Below are 14,190 nucleotides of genomic sequence, written 5' to 3'. Positions count from 1 at the left end.
GGAGGTATACGGGTGAGGAATTACTAGGTGACTTGGAGATAGCACTCCAAATGTCGGGAGCTACCACGCAACACACGTTTACCTCGACTGTCACGTATATGTGTCTCGAGTTAAGTTGAGGGGATCTATGAGGACAAGGCCAATCTGAATCGTCCGTCCACAGGGATGGTGGCATAGTATCAAGCCTCCTAACTAAGTACTTCAGAGTTAGAATGGTACCACATTGTGAAGTAGAGTCTAAGCTCATGCATAACATTGCATTTTATTGTGATTGTTTTTGTTGTGATTAATATGTATCGTGGGTGGTTATAATTTCTCTTAGATAATTTGATGTTATAGTGAAATTTATTGATTTTCCTTGAGTGATTTTGACTTTTTAATATGATATTTTCTTGATGGAATGTTTGTGTAATGATACAATTCTATTATGATTGTTTGTGTGTTCTTCATACTTGTATTATACTGTCATCATGATTTCGATACTCACCTATTTCGTTGTTTGTGTTTGACTGGTTTGGTCCTGCGTTTGCCAAATCGCAGTTCTTACAGGTTAATGAATCTTGAAGTTCAAGTTTGGGAGGAACTATGCTCTGATAGGTGATACCGGGAATAAGGGCTTAAATTGTATTTTACTTATTTAGTTTGAAACGAATTTTTGTATGAATATCCAAGAAGTACCAGTAAGTTTTTAAATTAAATCAAATAATAATACTTAAATCAAGCTTATTGAGATTACACTATTTTAATAGAGAAAATAAGTTTAAAGTGTTCCTTTTGATTTTTGAGAAACGTGATATCCTAAGTTAAAAATAAATTTTTTATTTTCTTGAAAACATATTTTTATTTATCTGCTGCAAAGTTTATAGAAATATAATAAAAATTATTATGGGGTTTAGGGTGTCACAATTATGGGTTACTTTGAAATTAAATGTTATGTCACTAAGACATTAAGGCAAGAATAATAAAGAGAATTCGATAATAGTTCAATAAAGGAATTTAGTAACTATGACCAAATTAAAAACTAAGGTTGGATTCGAAGTGAAACTAATCTCTGACATTTTTCTTATTATAAAAGTTCAATTATATTACTTTTGTTAATTTCAAATATTATTTTAATCAATTAAGAAAAATTTTGTTAAATTTTAGTAATTAAACACAATTAGTAAAACGCAATCCTTAAATTATCACTCGATACTACCTTTTTATTTATTTCTTACAACAACGAGTCAGTACATTTGTTAAAACCCTAAGAGTATATTTATTTCTTACAACAACGAGTATATTTATTTTTCCGTCAACGATAAGAGTCCTTACATACTCTTTATCTCTAGTTTGTGAGTTTTTATACCAATATCACTCTATGAATTTTGTCCGAGTCCCAAGTCAGGTGTAACATTTGTGTTGTCAACTATCCTAAGCAACTAGGATTTCTATCCAAGAACTTGGAAGATAAGTTTTAACCATTTTATTTAATTCCGTAGAGTTTTTTTTTTTTTTTTTGATGTTGGGGTAATTCCCAATACTTTCCAAAATTATTTAAATTTTTTGAATTAGGGTGAGGGTTTTATTTAAAATTTAAAGTTTATGCGTCGTTAACATAACTTTGTTAGGGAACATTTTTGAAAGCATGGGTCATATCTAGGGCTGTGCATGATTGGTTTTTTTTTTTTAAATCAAACTATATCCATTTTAAAACTAATATATGAAATTAGATTTATAATCAAATTCATTTTAAAATCGTTTAAAATCGATTGTAAAATTGATTATGGTTAAATAATCGGTTTCTAGTTAAGCAACCGGTTTCAAAATACTCAATTTTAAAATCGATATTTTTTCAAAATCGGTTAAAATTTAATTATTTTTTAATATTTATTTTTAAAAAATCATTTATTTATTGTTTAAAAAATGATTATTTAAAAAAAATCGATTATTCATATTCAAAACGATTATTGATTACAAATTGGGAGAGGCCAAATTCTCTAAATATTTTTTTAATTCTTGGAAGGGAAAAGGGAGGATAGGTAGTTATTGATTGCTGTCTTTGACTCTCTAAACTTTCTCTAATGTATTGGTTGGTATGTTCCTCTGTTCTAAGACAAATTCTGCAGAGTTATTTTATCAATCTAGATTATGTCTTTAATTTATCCACAATAGATACCAAATTCTAACATCATTAATGTGTGGGTTTGGTGTTATCTTAATCATATTATTCTTAAACACAAAAAAAAGGTTGGTTATTCTATTCCGGAAGATCAATTTGAAAGCTTTGAAATTTAAACTTGGTAGCTGTTGTTAGAATCCACCCACACATGAAAGTTATTGAAAAAAGTTTAGTTGAACTGGTATCTGCATGGTTGAGGGGCTTGTTTCATATCACCTGCTTCTAGCATTACTCTTTCTATTGTTAGTACATGAAGCAAGGAGTAGAAGGAATAATAATGTATACATATTAATGTAACGTATGTAAATCTAGCATTACTCTTTCGTTAGTAAGTACGTATGAGAGCAATATCTAAATTTCAATATTATTTCTAAGGTAACATATTAATATAATATTTTGAAAAAAAATTTATCTTTTAAAAATCAGTAATTTAAGAAATTATATTTAAAATATTTAGTCTATCATATTTTAATCTTTCTTAATAAATATTAAATATCTTAACTCATTAACTAGTTATCAGTATGGTTGGCAAATGGCAGATCTTAGTGTTTGGATTCGAACCGCCAGAATCAAATTACCACTACACCAAAATCAAATATATAACATTAATTGAAAATATTTTATTTTTATGTTGGTCCCCCAATTAAAACTTGTCAAGATCCGCCAGTGATGATTGGTTAGTAATAAACAATTGATTAAATGAAGTTAGTAATATATCAATGAAGTTGAAAATAAATTGTCGAAAAACGCTGTCAGAAGGTGGAAGGTCATTGGGGTCATGGCAAAATCAGAATTGTTTTGGAGCTTTGGGGATTTAAGGATTTTGGGAGTTGAGTGGATAAAGACCGGATAAAAACAAAATTCAAACATAAAATCATAAATGGGTATCCAACCGGTTGATAAATAAACCAGATTATAACCATATTATTTTAACCGAATATTTAAAATGGATTTGGACCTCATAACCGAATTTTTTGAACAACGCTAGTCATATATAGGGGTGTACATGGGTGTGGGTCGACCCGCCAATCCGATCACTCAATCCAACTCAACCTGATTTTTACCCGTACCCGGTCACTTTCGGGTCCGACCCAACTCAACCCGTTGAACCCGTTTATATTTGGTTTGAGTATTGGGTTTAACAATTTGAACTCGTCGACCCGACCCAGTAACTAGTTATATATATTCTTTTTTTTTTTTTTAATTTTATTTCTCAGCAGTCCAATAGGGTTACATTACTCTTCTTTTTTTCAGGTACTCACAACGGTTATGATTTTTATACAAATTAGTTATAATAAAATATTATAAATAATTGATTTTTATATGAATAATGATTGAAGGTGTTCATGCGTCTAGTTTAAATACTAATTTTTCGCGCAGTTTAGCATTTAATTTATTTTGGCCTTATAATCTTGTATATCCTTATTCATAAAATTCGTATCTAATTTTTGAATTGTCTCTTTCAAAAGAGCAATTTAATATTTGAGTTAAATAATATTTATTTAAATGTTATATTTTGTTATAGTTTTACATAATAAAAGTATGAACGAAAAGCTTATAGTTATGTTTATAATAAATTTAGTTTAAATTTTTTCCATTTGTTAAATACAAATTTTTTTAGTTAAATACTATTCATTTGAGTAAAATACTATTTATGAGCAAAAATGATGCTTATGCAAAAGCTTATGATGAATTTAGTTTAAATTATTTACATTTAAATCTATAAAACACTTTTTTTAGTATTTTATTTGAAAATAGTAAGTACGCTAACTATAAACAAATGAAATACTACTATTAAAAAATTATGGTAGCTTAGTAAACTAAAATGGTTGATGGATTATGTGTAATGACCAAAGTAATGTGGTGGACCAAGTAGCAATTCTAACCGTTTTCTCTTACTTTTCTTTTTACTTTTGAATTTTTCTAACTATATTATTGCATAGATTTGAGATAAATAGAACGAGTACAAGAAGCTTCTAATCAATTTGCTCCACAACCACAACAAGATTCATCACCTTTTTGAAATTTTATAAAGCAATGGTAACACTTGATGTACAAACTAGATGGAACTCCACCTTTTTGATGTTGAATATTGCGGAACAATATGAGAATGCATAATTATTGTTTACAACATGTTGATGTGGCATGTGTCTAATGGTAGTAAGATAGGAGGATGTCCTAATGAAACTCATTGAGAAGGTTCCCTAGGATGTCATATATATTCCTATTAACTAGCCAGATCCTTTTAATTCTTGAGTTCCCTAGGATTGTCCATAATTCAATTAAATTACATATTTGACTTCTCGTAAATTATTGGTAATTACGGTGTAGAAACGATTCTCAACATTTTTACAAATAGAATTAAAATTTGAATCATCCTAACTCGAGTCCTGGATCTGCTACTGCGTTAAGTACATATTGTAAAGTAAATAAACCATAATCACATAAAAGAGAATCTATACTTGAGATCATGACACATAAACGCACAAATTCCTTTTTCACTAAACACAATATACAAATTAATCTTAAAACACCGTTAAAACATAAAATAAAAAAAAATATAGTTAATTTAATTGGTTAATACTGAATCGTTGGATTATCGAAATTAAAATTTCTAATTCATAATTAGTATAATTAGTTTATTTTGAACTATTTGGAATATCGAAATTAGAATATATAAATCATTATTACTCTAATTAGATAAAATTGAACTATTGAATCGTTAAAATTAGATATTTAAGTCGTTGTTAGCCTAATTAGTTAAAATTGAACTTTTGGATCGTTAAAATTACAATTTCTAGATCATAATGAATCTAAATAATTAAGATTTAATTGTGTGATCATTGAAATAATAATTTCTAAGTAATAGATAGTCTAATTAAGTTAGATTAAATTGTTTGAACATCAAAATTAGAATTTCTAAGTCATAGCTAGTATATATAGGTTTGATTGAACTGTTTGATCATCAAAATTAGAATTTATAAGTCATTTTTAGTCTAAATAGATTAGATTAAATTGTTGGATTCTAAAAATTAGAATTTACAAGTCATTGTTAGTGTAATAAGGTTAAATTTAAATCGTTAGATCATCGGAATTTCAATTTATAGGTTATTGGTAGTTTATTTAGTTACGACTGAACCATTAAATTATCAAAATTATAATTTTAAAGTAATTACAAGTGTAATTAGGATAGATTGAATCGTTTGATCAAAAGAAATTGAATGTTTTATATTTGATGCTCATCAGTTAAATCTTAACTAATTATACTAAGTATGACCTAAAAATTTTAATTTTCAAAAACTAACGGTTCAATCTAACATAATTACACAAACAATGACTTATAAATTCTAATTTCGACGATCCAACGACTTATCTAACCTAATTACACAAATTGAGTTATAAATTTTTATTTCGATAATTCTACGGTTCTATCTTTACTAATTAGACTGATTATGATTTTGAAATCTTAATTTCGATAATCCAATAGTTCAATCTATCCAAATTACACAAACAAGTATTTAGAAATTCTAATTTTGATGGTCTAGTAATTCAATCTAACCTAACTAGATTGAATAGTTGGATTATTTAAATTATAATTTCTAAGTCTCAATCAGTTTAAGTAGTTAAGATTGAACTTTTAGATCATAGACATCAAAATTTCCAAGTCATTATCTGTGTAATTAGGTTAGATTGATCCGTTGGATCGCCACAAATAAAATTTGTAAGTTATGTTTAATTTATTTAATTAAGATTCAAAGGCTGGACCATATCAACTAAAAATCTAAGTTATAGTCGATATAATTAGTTAAGATTGAATTGTTGAATAATGTAAGTCAGAACTTCTAAGTAATTTTTATTATAATTATGTTAGATCTAAGTATTGGACAATCAAAATTATAGTTTCTAAGTCATAATTAGTTTTGATTATTTAAAATTAAATCATCGAATTATGAAAATTGAAATTTCTAAATTATTCTTTGTTTATTTATGTTAGATTCTTATTTGGATGTTATAACTATTCAATAAAAATTAATTGGACTAAATGTGACCTAGAAATTTGAATTCGATGATTTATTAATTTAATATTTATAGTTGATTTTCAAAAAAAAAAAATCAATTAATATAATATATCTATTAAATTTGCAAACAACATATAGAAATAAATAAATTAGTTTGGTAGCTTAATTAGTTACAATTTGGGTACCTTAATTAGTTACAATGTGAGTAACTATTATTCCTTGATTGTTTTTCTTTATTTTATGAAAAAATTTAAGGTGATTAGTTCTTAATAGTTGGTTAAAAATAAAACAAACGATGAAGATGAATGCCTTTGTTTCTCGTTCAATTCAACTAACCTAATATATATAGAAAAATGGGCTATTTTAAAGCTTTTTAATAAAGTATAGCATTAATTGGGTTACTAACTAGCATATCAACTGCATTTTTTTTACGTCTCTTTTTCTTTGTCAACTAAAATTAGCTAGCCAAATGTATTCAGGAAAAAAAAAACTAGCTTAGCAAAAAAAAAATCCATATGGGAAATACAATACTAGCAACAATTTAGCAATTTAGTGAATTTATTTTGTCATGTAGTGGAAAATATCACTTAAAATTCACACATATACAATTATCAAATTTTGAGTTTGAATTTATAGAAGATGTGAAATATATTAATTTACAAATATTAACATTTCACTTTAAAAAACAAATTAACATTTAGTTTTTTTTGACATAAAAATTAACATTTAATTTTTTTTGACATAAAAATTAACATTTAATAGTTGTGCCAAATTTTACAAAAAATTAATTAATGAAAATTCTGTTCCAGACATTTGTACATCGAAAAATTAAACACATTGATGACTCAAATATTATTAATTGGAAAATATTAATTTTGTGAGGGATATTTTTTTTTAAATAGGCCATTTATCGTTGAAAGAAAAAATAAATAACTTAAAAATATTTATACGTATAATTCTTTTAAATCTTTAATTTTATTCCTATATCTAAATATAATTCGTATAAAATATATTAATGCATAATTATTTTTATGATTAATTCGGTAAAGTCTAACTCAATTGACAAATGCTGATATTGTTAGATTAAATATTATATCCTAATATCCATATGACATTCAGCCCTAAATAATAAAAGAAATTACTAATATGGATGCCAATATCTATACGAAAAAAAACTCTTATGACTAAATTTTAGGTTTTTAAGATTAAGCTACTATTACATTTGAGTCAAGAAACAAAATACTAACTCGAATTATGTTACAAATTGTAACTACTAACCGAAATCATAATTTAAGAAGAAAGATAATTAGCAATTAGCATAATATAACTTCTCGAATTATATCCTTTTTGGCGTAGTGAGAAAACAATTAGCAATTTAGTAAACTATTTCCTTAGTAAAATTTTTAAAATAATTATTTTGTATTAACAATAATATAAAAAATATTAAAAAAATTAATTATATATTTCATTGTGACAGTTTCACTTAATATGTCTATCAATTATGTTTCATTCTTACTATATCTAAGTTTCTACGGCAACTATAATTTACATATTTCGTTATGACAATTCTCTTATAGATACTTATATACAATCTTAATGGGCAGGGAAGAATGCACCTTAAAATTTTGCTATTCAGAATAACAAATTTTACATGAAAAAATAAAAAAAATATTGTCTCTTAATTTGCCTATACTGATATTTTTATAAACAAAAAATGATACTGTTATAAATTAAAATGATCTTGATTTGCCCATAATATTTTGTAACAAATTTTCAGTTTAGTTAAGGCATGATTTATTTTGATTTAAATCATGCCTTAACTAATTCTTATAATCAATGATATGATCATTGATTGTTGTATGAGTGTACTTGATCACCTATCTTAAATAATTCACTCAAAAACACAAGTTAAATAACAACGCAATCAGAATCATGATTAAAGATTAATTAATTCGTTTGTTTATCTTCAAAACACTTGATTTGAAATTTTTTCTCAATAATATTTAGTTTATTTAATTAAGATTTAACAGTTGGATCTTAGCAATTAAAATTTCTAAGTCATAGTCTATCTAATTAGTTAATATTGAACAATTGAATAATCTAAGTTAGAATTTTTAAATAGTTTTTATTGTAATTAGGTTAGATCTAAATGTTGGATAGTTCAAATGATAATTTCTAATTAGTTAAGATTGAACCGTCGTAATAAGAAAATTGGAAATTTTAAGTTATTGTTTGTTTAATTAGGTTAGATTCTAATCTCAATGATCCAACGGGTCCAATATAAACTAATTAAATTGACTAACTATGACTTTAAAATTTGAAATTTCGATGATCCATGAATTCAATATTCATAGTTGATTTTCAACAAAGAAATTCAATTAATATAATACATCTAATAAATTTGCAAACAACTGAGTTTGGTGGTAAAGTATTTGAAATTAAATTCAAGTCCTTAGTTTCAAACCTTGTAAGCTCCAGATTTAAATTTAAAAATTTACAAAATAAAAAGTAGAAAAATTCTAAAAAGATAAAATTAAGAATGTATCAAATAATTTATTTCCCCTTGACATATTATACATATGCTTAAATTAGGGAGCATCAGGCATGCTTAAGGTGCACCACCTACAATGTGGGTACCTTAATCAGTTACAATGTGAGTAACTATTAATCCTTAAATGTTTTTCTTTCCTTTTATGGAAAAATGTAAGGTGATTTAAAGCTCTCTAATAAAGTATAGCATTAATTGGGTTACTAACTAGCATAGCAACTGCATTTTTTTTACGTCTCTTTTTCTTTGTCAACTAAAAATTAGCTAGCCAAATGTACTTAGAGAGAAAGAAAAAAATTAGTTTAGCGGATCTCATTTTAAATTTATTATTATAAAATAAAATTAAAAGTAGAATGTATATAAAGTCATATTTTTTAAAATGTCATATTAAATATTAAAATAGAATTTAATTTCATCAACATATTAACTCGTTAACCTACTTAAATATATTTTGATTATCTATTAAAAATGTTAACACATGAAACAGACTTTTAAGCAGATCAATAGATTATACCGGTCTTTTACCAAGACTAAAAATTTTTGACAAGAAATACTCATGCCTAACAAATCCTAGCTCGGACTAGCATATTCCTAACTCTAATTCAGAGTCAACTACCACTTTTTCTATTATGATTCTCCTCTCTAAATAGGTGGAATTTCTTTCTCTAAGACTCACATTTTTCCTTATCATCATTAAAAGTTATTGCAAAGTAATTAAAACATATACACAAAGAAAGAAAAATGTCAAAATCCATTGATCTCCCAGATTGTTACAATTATAAGCCACCAATTACAATCACCCCATGTGCACCAACACCAAATCACTCCCTCTATCTCTCTAATCTTGATGACCTAATGTACATCAGGTTTTACATGCATTATGTTTATATCTTCAAGAAATCTGTAGAGGTAGATACTTTAAAATCATCTCTATCAAGAGTTTTGGTGGATTACTACCCTGTAGCTGGGAGGTTGAGGACAAGCAGTGAGGATGAGAACAAGTTGGTGGTGGATTGCAATGGAGAAGGTGTTTTGTTTGCTGAGGCTTCCATGGATATCACTGCTGAAGAATTACTCATTCCTTGCATGACACAACATAAGTCATTGAAGAAACTTAAGTGCAAGGGGAATACTAAAAAAATGTTAGATAATCCTCTTCTTCTAATTCAGGTTAGAACATGTGAATCCCCTAACACACAGTCATTTGATTTTAAACATGAAATGCATATTGCAAACGTTGGAGTTTGACTTTGTGTGTATGTTATTTAAGCATTCTTTATAATTTAATTTTTTAAACTAGATTATGGTGTGATTAATTAACACTAATAATTTAGTATCTCAATAGTAATATCATAATCATAATTTCTATGTATTCTTAGGAAAATTGAAAATTCTTAAGAAAAATAATTTTGGAGACGAAAGTATGAATTAATTTTATAATATATGTAATCAAATATTTACATTTAAGTGCATTACACAATTGAATAATGTTATTCTGAATTTGTATTAACATATTCAGACTCTTTTTTTTTTTTTTTTTTAAATTTATCTATTGAATGTTTTATTTCAAATTAAATTAGAGTAAACTAGTGAAATCTATTTTGCCTATCATATTCATTCTTTAATACTCTATTTTGTATTAAAAAAAGGAAAGAAAATAAAATGATAGAAAGAATATTAAAAAATTTCCATAGTCAAACACCTTTATTTAATGGGAGGAAAAACAATTTCAAGTTGGTCAACATGAAAATTGGTTTGGGCTCACCCAAGCATTGATTTTTGATAAATGGACAAAAGTATTTTAATTACAAAACTTATTATTTGAATGTTTTATTTCAAACTAAATTAAAATTAATATTTAGTGAAATCTATCTTGTCTATGTGACATATTCATTCTTTAATACTTTACTTTGTTTGAAAAATAGGAAAGGAAATAAAATGATAGAAAGAGTACCAAAAATTTTCCATAGTGGAACACCTTTATTTGATTGGAGGAAAAACAATTTCAAGTTGGTCAATATTAAAATTGGTTTTGGGATCACCCAAGCATAAAGAAGAGTCTTATTTTTTGATAAATGCACAAAACTATTCTAATTCCAAAACTTGTTTTATAGTCAGTTTTAGGCATAGCAACAGAGTTGGACGGAGACAGTTTAAAAACTATCAATCCCGCACCTGCAACTTCAATACCACTCATGTCCCCGTCCATACATCTGGAGGATGACTTTTTAACATCCCCATCCCATCCCCGCTCCCACTCCAAAAACTGGTATCTTTTATTTAAAAAAAAAGTGACTTTTGTTTTTGAAATTATTTATTCATAGTATCAAATTATAATCAATAATTAGACTAAACAGTGGCATTCAACCAAAGTTATAAAATTCCAATAATCAAAATAATAAAGTTATAATATCTCAAAACTAGTTTAAATTTCCTACAAATCACAATATTTTCATAATCTTCAAGCACTTTAGAAGTGAAAATATCAATCCGAACAAAAGATCCAAATTAAAAAACGAACTAATCCATCAAAATAACAAAAATTCCAAATCATCAAAACAAATAAGTTCTAAATAAGCATTTTCTAACAATGTGGGAGTTGGAAACTGAAGTAAATCCATTGATCAACAATTCAACTATATTAAAAAAAATAAAAGTTAAATATTAACATTTAACATGAACAATTCAAATCAAAGACCGTAGAGAATAAAATACTTTCATTGTCAGACTCATTTCCATTGATTAAAATAACATTTTCAATGTCCACTTTAGAATTCAAATCACCTATCAATATCAATATAGTACAATATAAACAATGCTAATTTAAGATTTACAAAACTATTAGCTATTCCAAAGATATTCAAATTTAAATGAATAATTTAAAAGAAATAACAGTCTTCTCAACGCTCCATAACCAGCTTGTAGCACACATCAATGCATCTAAAGTAGCCCACTAAAGTCGGCTTCAATGAAGACTTAAGATATGTTCGCTTATACTGAATGCACATTCAAAAGCTATTGTTGAAATATAAATTGCCAATATATCCTCTGCAATAGCTTGAAGTTTTGGATATTTAACATCATTCAACTTCCTCCAAAAGAAAATATCAAAATATGGACTTCTTGGAAAAACTTCCTCCTCTAAATAAACATCCAACTCTATTTCGACAAATGAAGTTCTAGCTCTTTTTTTTTTTTGTGTTTTGTTATTTTTTCTTCTTATGACATGCAAATCATAGTCTTCTAAACTATCATCCTCAATCTTACTAATGTGGGCATCCAACATTTGAAAATCACAACTAGAACCATTATTTATTTTCAATTAATATTCATAAAGTAAATCATAACACAACTATCAGATCGACATAATATGTTAATTAGCAGCATTCCCATACAACTTAACATAATAATATTCAAGCAACTCTATTTTGTATCTAAAATACAAAACAACAACAATATATGGCCTACTTGTAGTTAGGTATAGTAATTAACTTATAATTCCTCTGTATTCCTTTTCATAAATGGATTTTTTCTTGTTCATATTTGTCCAAACTTGATGATGGATGCATGGGATTCCATTTTCATATATTTTAATTTGCAAGACAAGAAAATCTCCCAATTTTCCCATCATACTTGAAAATTCCAAACACATTTTTTCATTTGTTGATCCAAAGATGATGTTGTCAACATATACTTAAACAATAAGCAAATCATTTTTATCATTTATTTCTAAAAAGTGTAGTATCAATTTTGCCTCTAGAAATGTTAGGAAAAAACCAGAGATAATTAGCGATAACTATCTCAATAATGCGGAATATTTTCCCCCCACCTCTGCAGATAAATGGCCAAACAGAAAATACAATTCTAGAGCAAAAATAATTGGCAAAAAATTAAATATGAGACAAACACAATTTTTAACGTGGAAAACTTCCCTCAAATTGAGAGAATAAAAACCACAGGATCTAGTCCAGTAAAACTTCCACTATAATAATTAATGGGTACACTAGAGTCTTCCTAATAACAATAGGGAACATCAATCAACAATAACAACCTTATAACAACCTTCCACTAAAGTGGGTATACCAAAGTTACTCTCAGAGAAGATAAAACTACTCAAATTGTATATTAAAATAACAAACTCAATGGTAGAAATAACATACTAAATTTGTAGATCAAACGGAGCAAGTTTGCTACACACTTGTTACCACCACCAGAACCAAACCTTTATTTTTCTTCTTTGGCAGCCGTTCTCTTTTGTTCTTGTAATTCTTAGGATTTCTAAATCCCTTTTATTTCCTTCACGTTGGCCTAACCCAATAATATCCTTTTTTTCCCTTCTTTTATTTCAATAATAATAATTTTAATACTAATAAAACTAGTGGGATCCACTTGGGGAGTGAACCCACCCAACAAATCTCCCCCTCACGACTCAAGTGGGAAGGTACTACTCAACCATGCCAACTTTCTTTCTACAACATATCATCTTCGACACAGGCAAGGTCTTCGTCACCATATCTGAACTATTCTCATCAGTATGAATCTTCTCAATTAAAAATGACTTCATTTCCAGTGCATCTCGTATCCAATGATATCGCACTTCAATATGCTTCGACTTTGCATGAAAAGTCGGATTCTTGCTGAGATGGATCGCACTCTGACTGTCACAGAATAACACAAACTTATCTTGCTTGAGGCCTAACTCATGTAGGAATTTCTTCATCCACAAGAGTTCTTTGGAAGCTTCAGTTGCTGCAATGTACTCAGCTTCAGTAGTGGACAAAGCAACACACTTTTGTAGTCTTGATTGCCAAGACACAGCTCCCCCTGCAAAAGTCATCATATAACCAGAAGTAGATTTTCTAGAATCAAGATCACCTGCCATATCTGCATCTGTGTAGCCATCCAACACAGGTTCATCACCTCCATAACATAAACACACTTTGGAAGTTCCTTTGAGGTATCTGAGAATCCACTTCACTGCTTGCCAATTATCTTTACCAGGATTAGAGAGAAATCGACTAACAACTCCAACTGCATGAGCAATATCTGGCCTGTGCATACCCATAGCATACATCAAACTACCAACTGCGGATGCATAAGGAACCTTCTTCATCTCTTCTTTGTCTTTCTCACTTGTAGGACATTTATCAGAATTCAATTTAAAATGAGTAGCAAGTGGAGTACTAACAGGTTTGCAATTGCTCATGTTAAACCTCTCTAACACCTTCTCAATATAATTGTGTTGAGACAACCACAATTTATTATTCTTCCTGTCACGAGTAATTCTCATACCCAGAATTTGCTTTGCAGGACCTAAGTCTTTCATTGCAAAAGACTTGTTCAAATCTTTCTTTAAAGATTGAATCTTCTTAGTGTCATGACCAACAATCAACATGTCATCCACATATAACAAGAGAATAATATAATCACCATCAGAGAATTTCTTGACAAACACACAATGG

At 27.6% G+C, this 14,190-nt stretch overlaps 1 protein-coding gene across 1 annotated transcript; it reads left to right on the top strand.

The window, feature by feature from the left end:
* The first annotated feature begins 9,469 nt into the window (after positions 1–9,469).
* LOC140920114 (alcohol acyl transferase 1 allele GSd-like) lies at positions 9,470–9,976 on the top strand. The gene has a single exon (XM_073367437.1). It carries the CDS (start codon positions 9,470–9,472, stop codon positions 9,974–9,976), a length of 507 nt encoding a protein of 168 aa, XP_073223538.1.
* Positions 9,977–14,190: the final 4,214 nt, after the last annotated feature.

Source organism: Cicer arietinum, chromosome 4 (assembly GCF_000331145.2).
Source record: "Cicer arietinum cultivar CDC Frontier isolate Library 1 chromosome 4, Cicar.CDCFrontier_v2.0, whole genome shotgun sequence".
Lineage (NCBI taxonomy): Eukaryota > Viridiplantae > Streptophyta > Magnoliopsida > Fabales > Fabaceae > Cicer > Cicer arietinum.
The sequence above is the reverse complement of the archived record's forward strand: the minus strand, read 5'-3'. Positions and strand labels throughout refer to the sequence as shown.

Bases quoted from the DNA above. Each gene is read 5' to 3' on its own strand.
- LOC140920114 (XM_073367437.1), top strand. From the start codon at position 9,470: ATGTCAAAATCCATTGATCTCCCAGATTGTTACAATTATAAGCCACCA.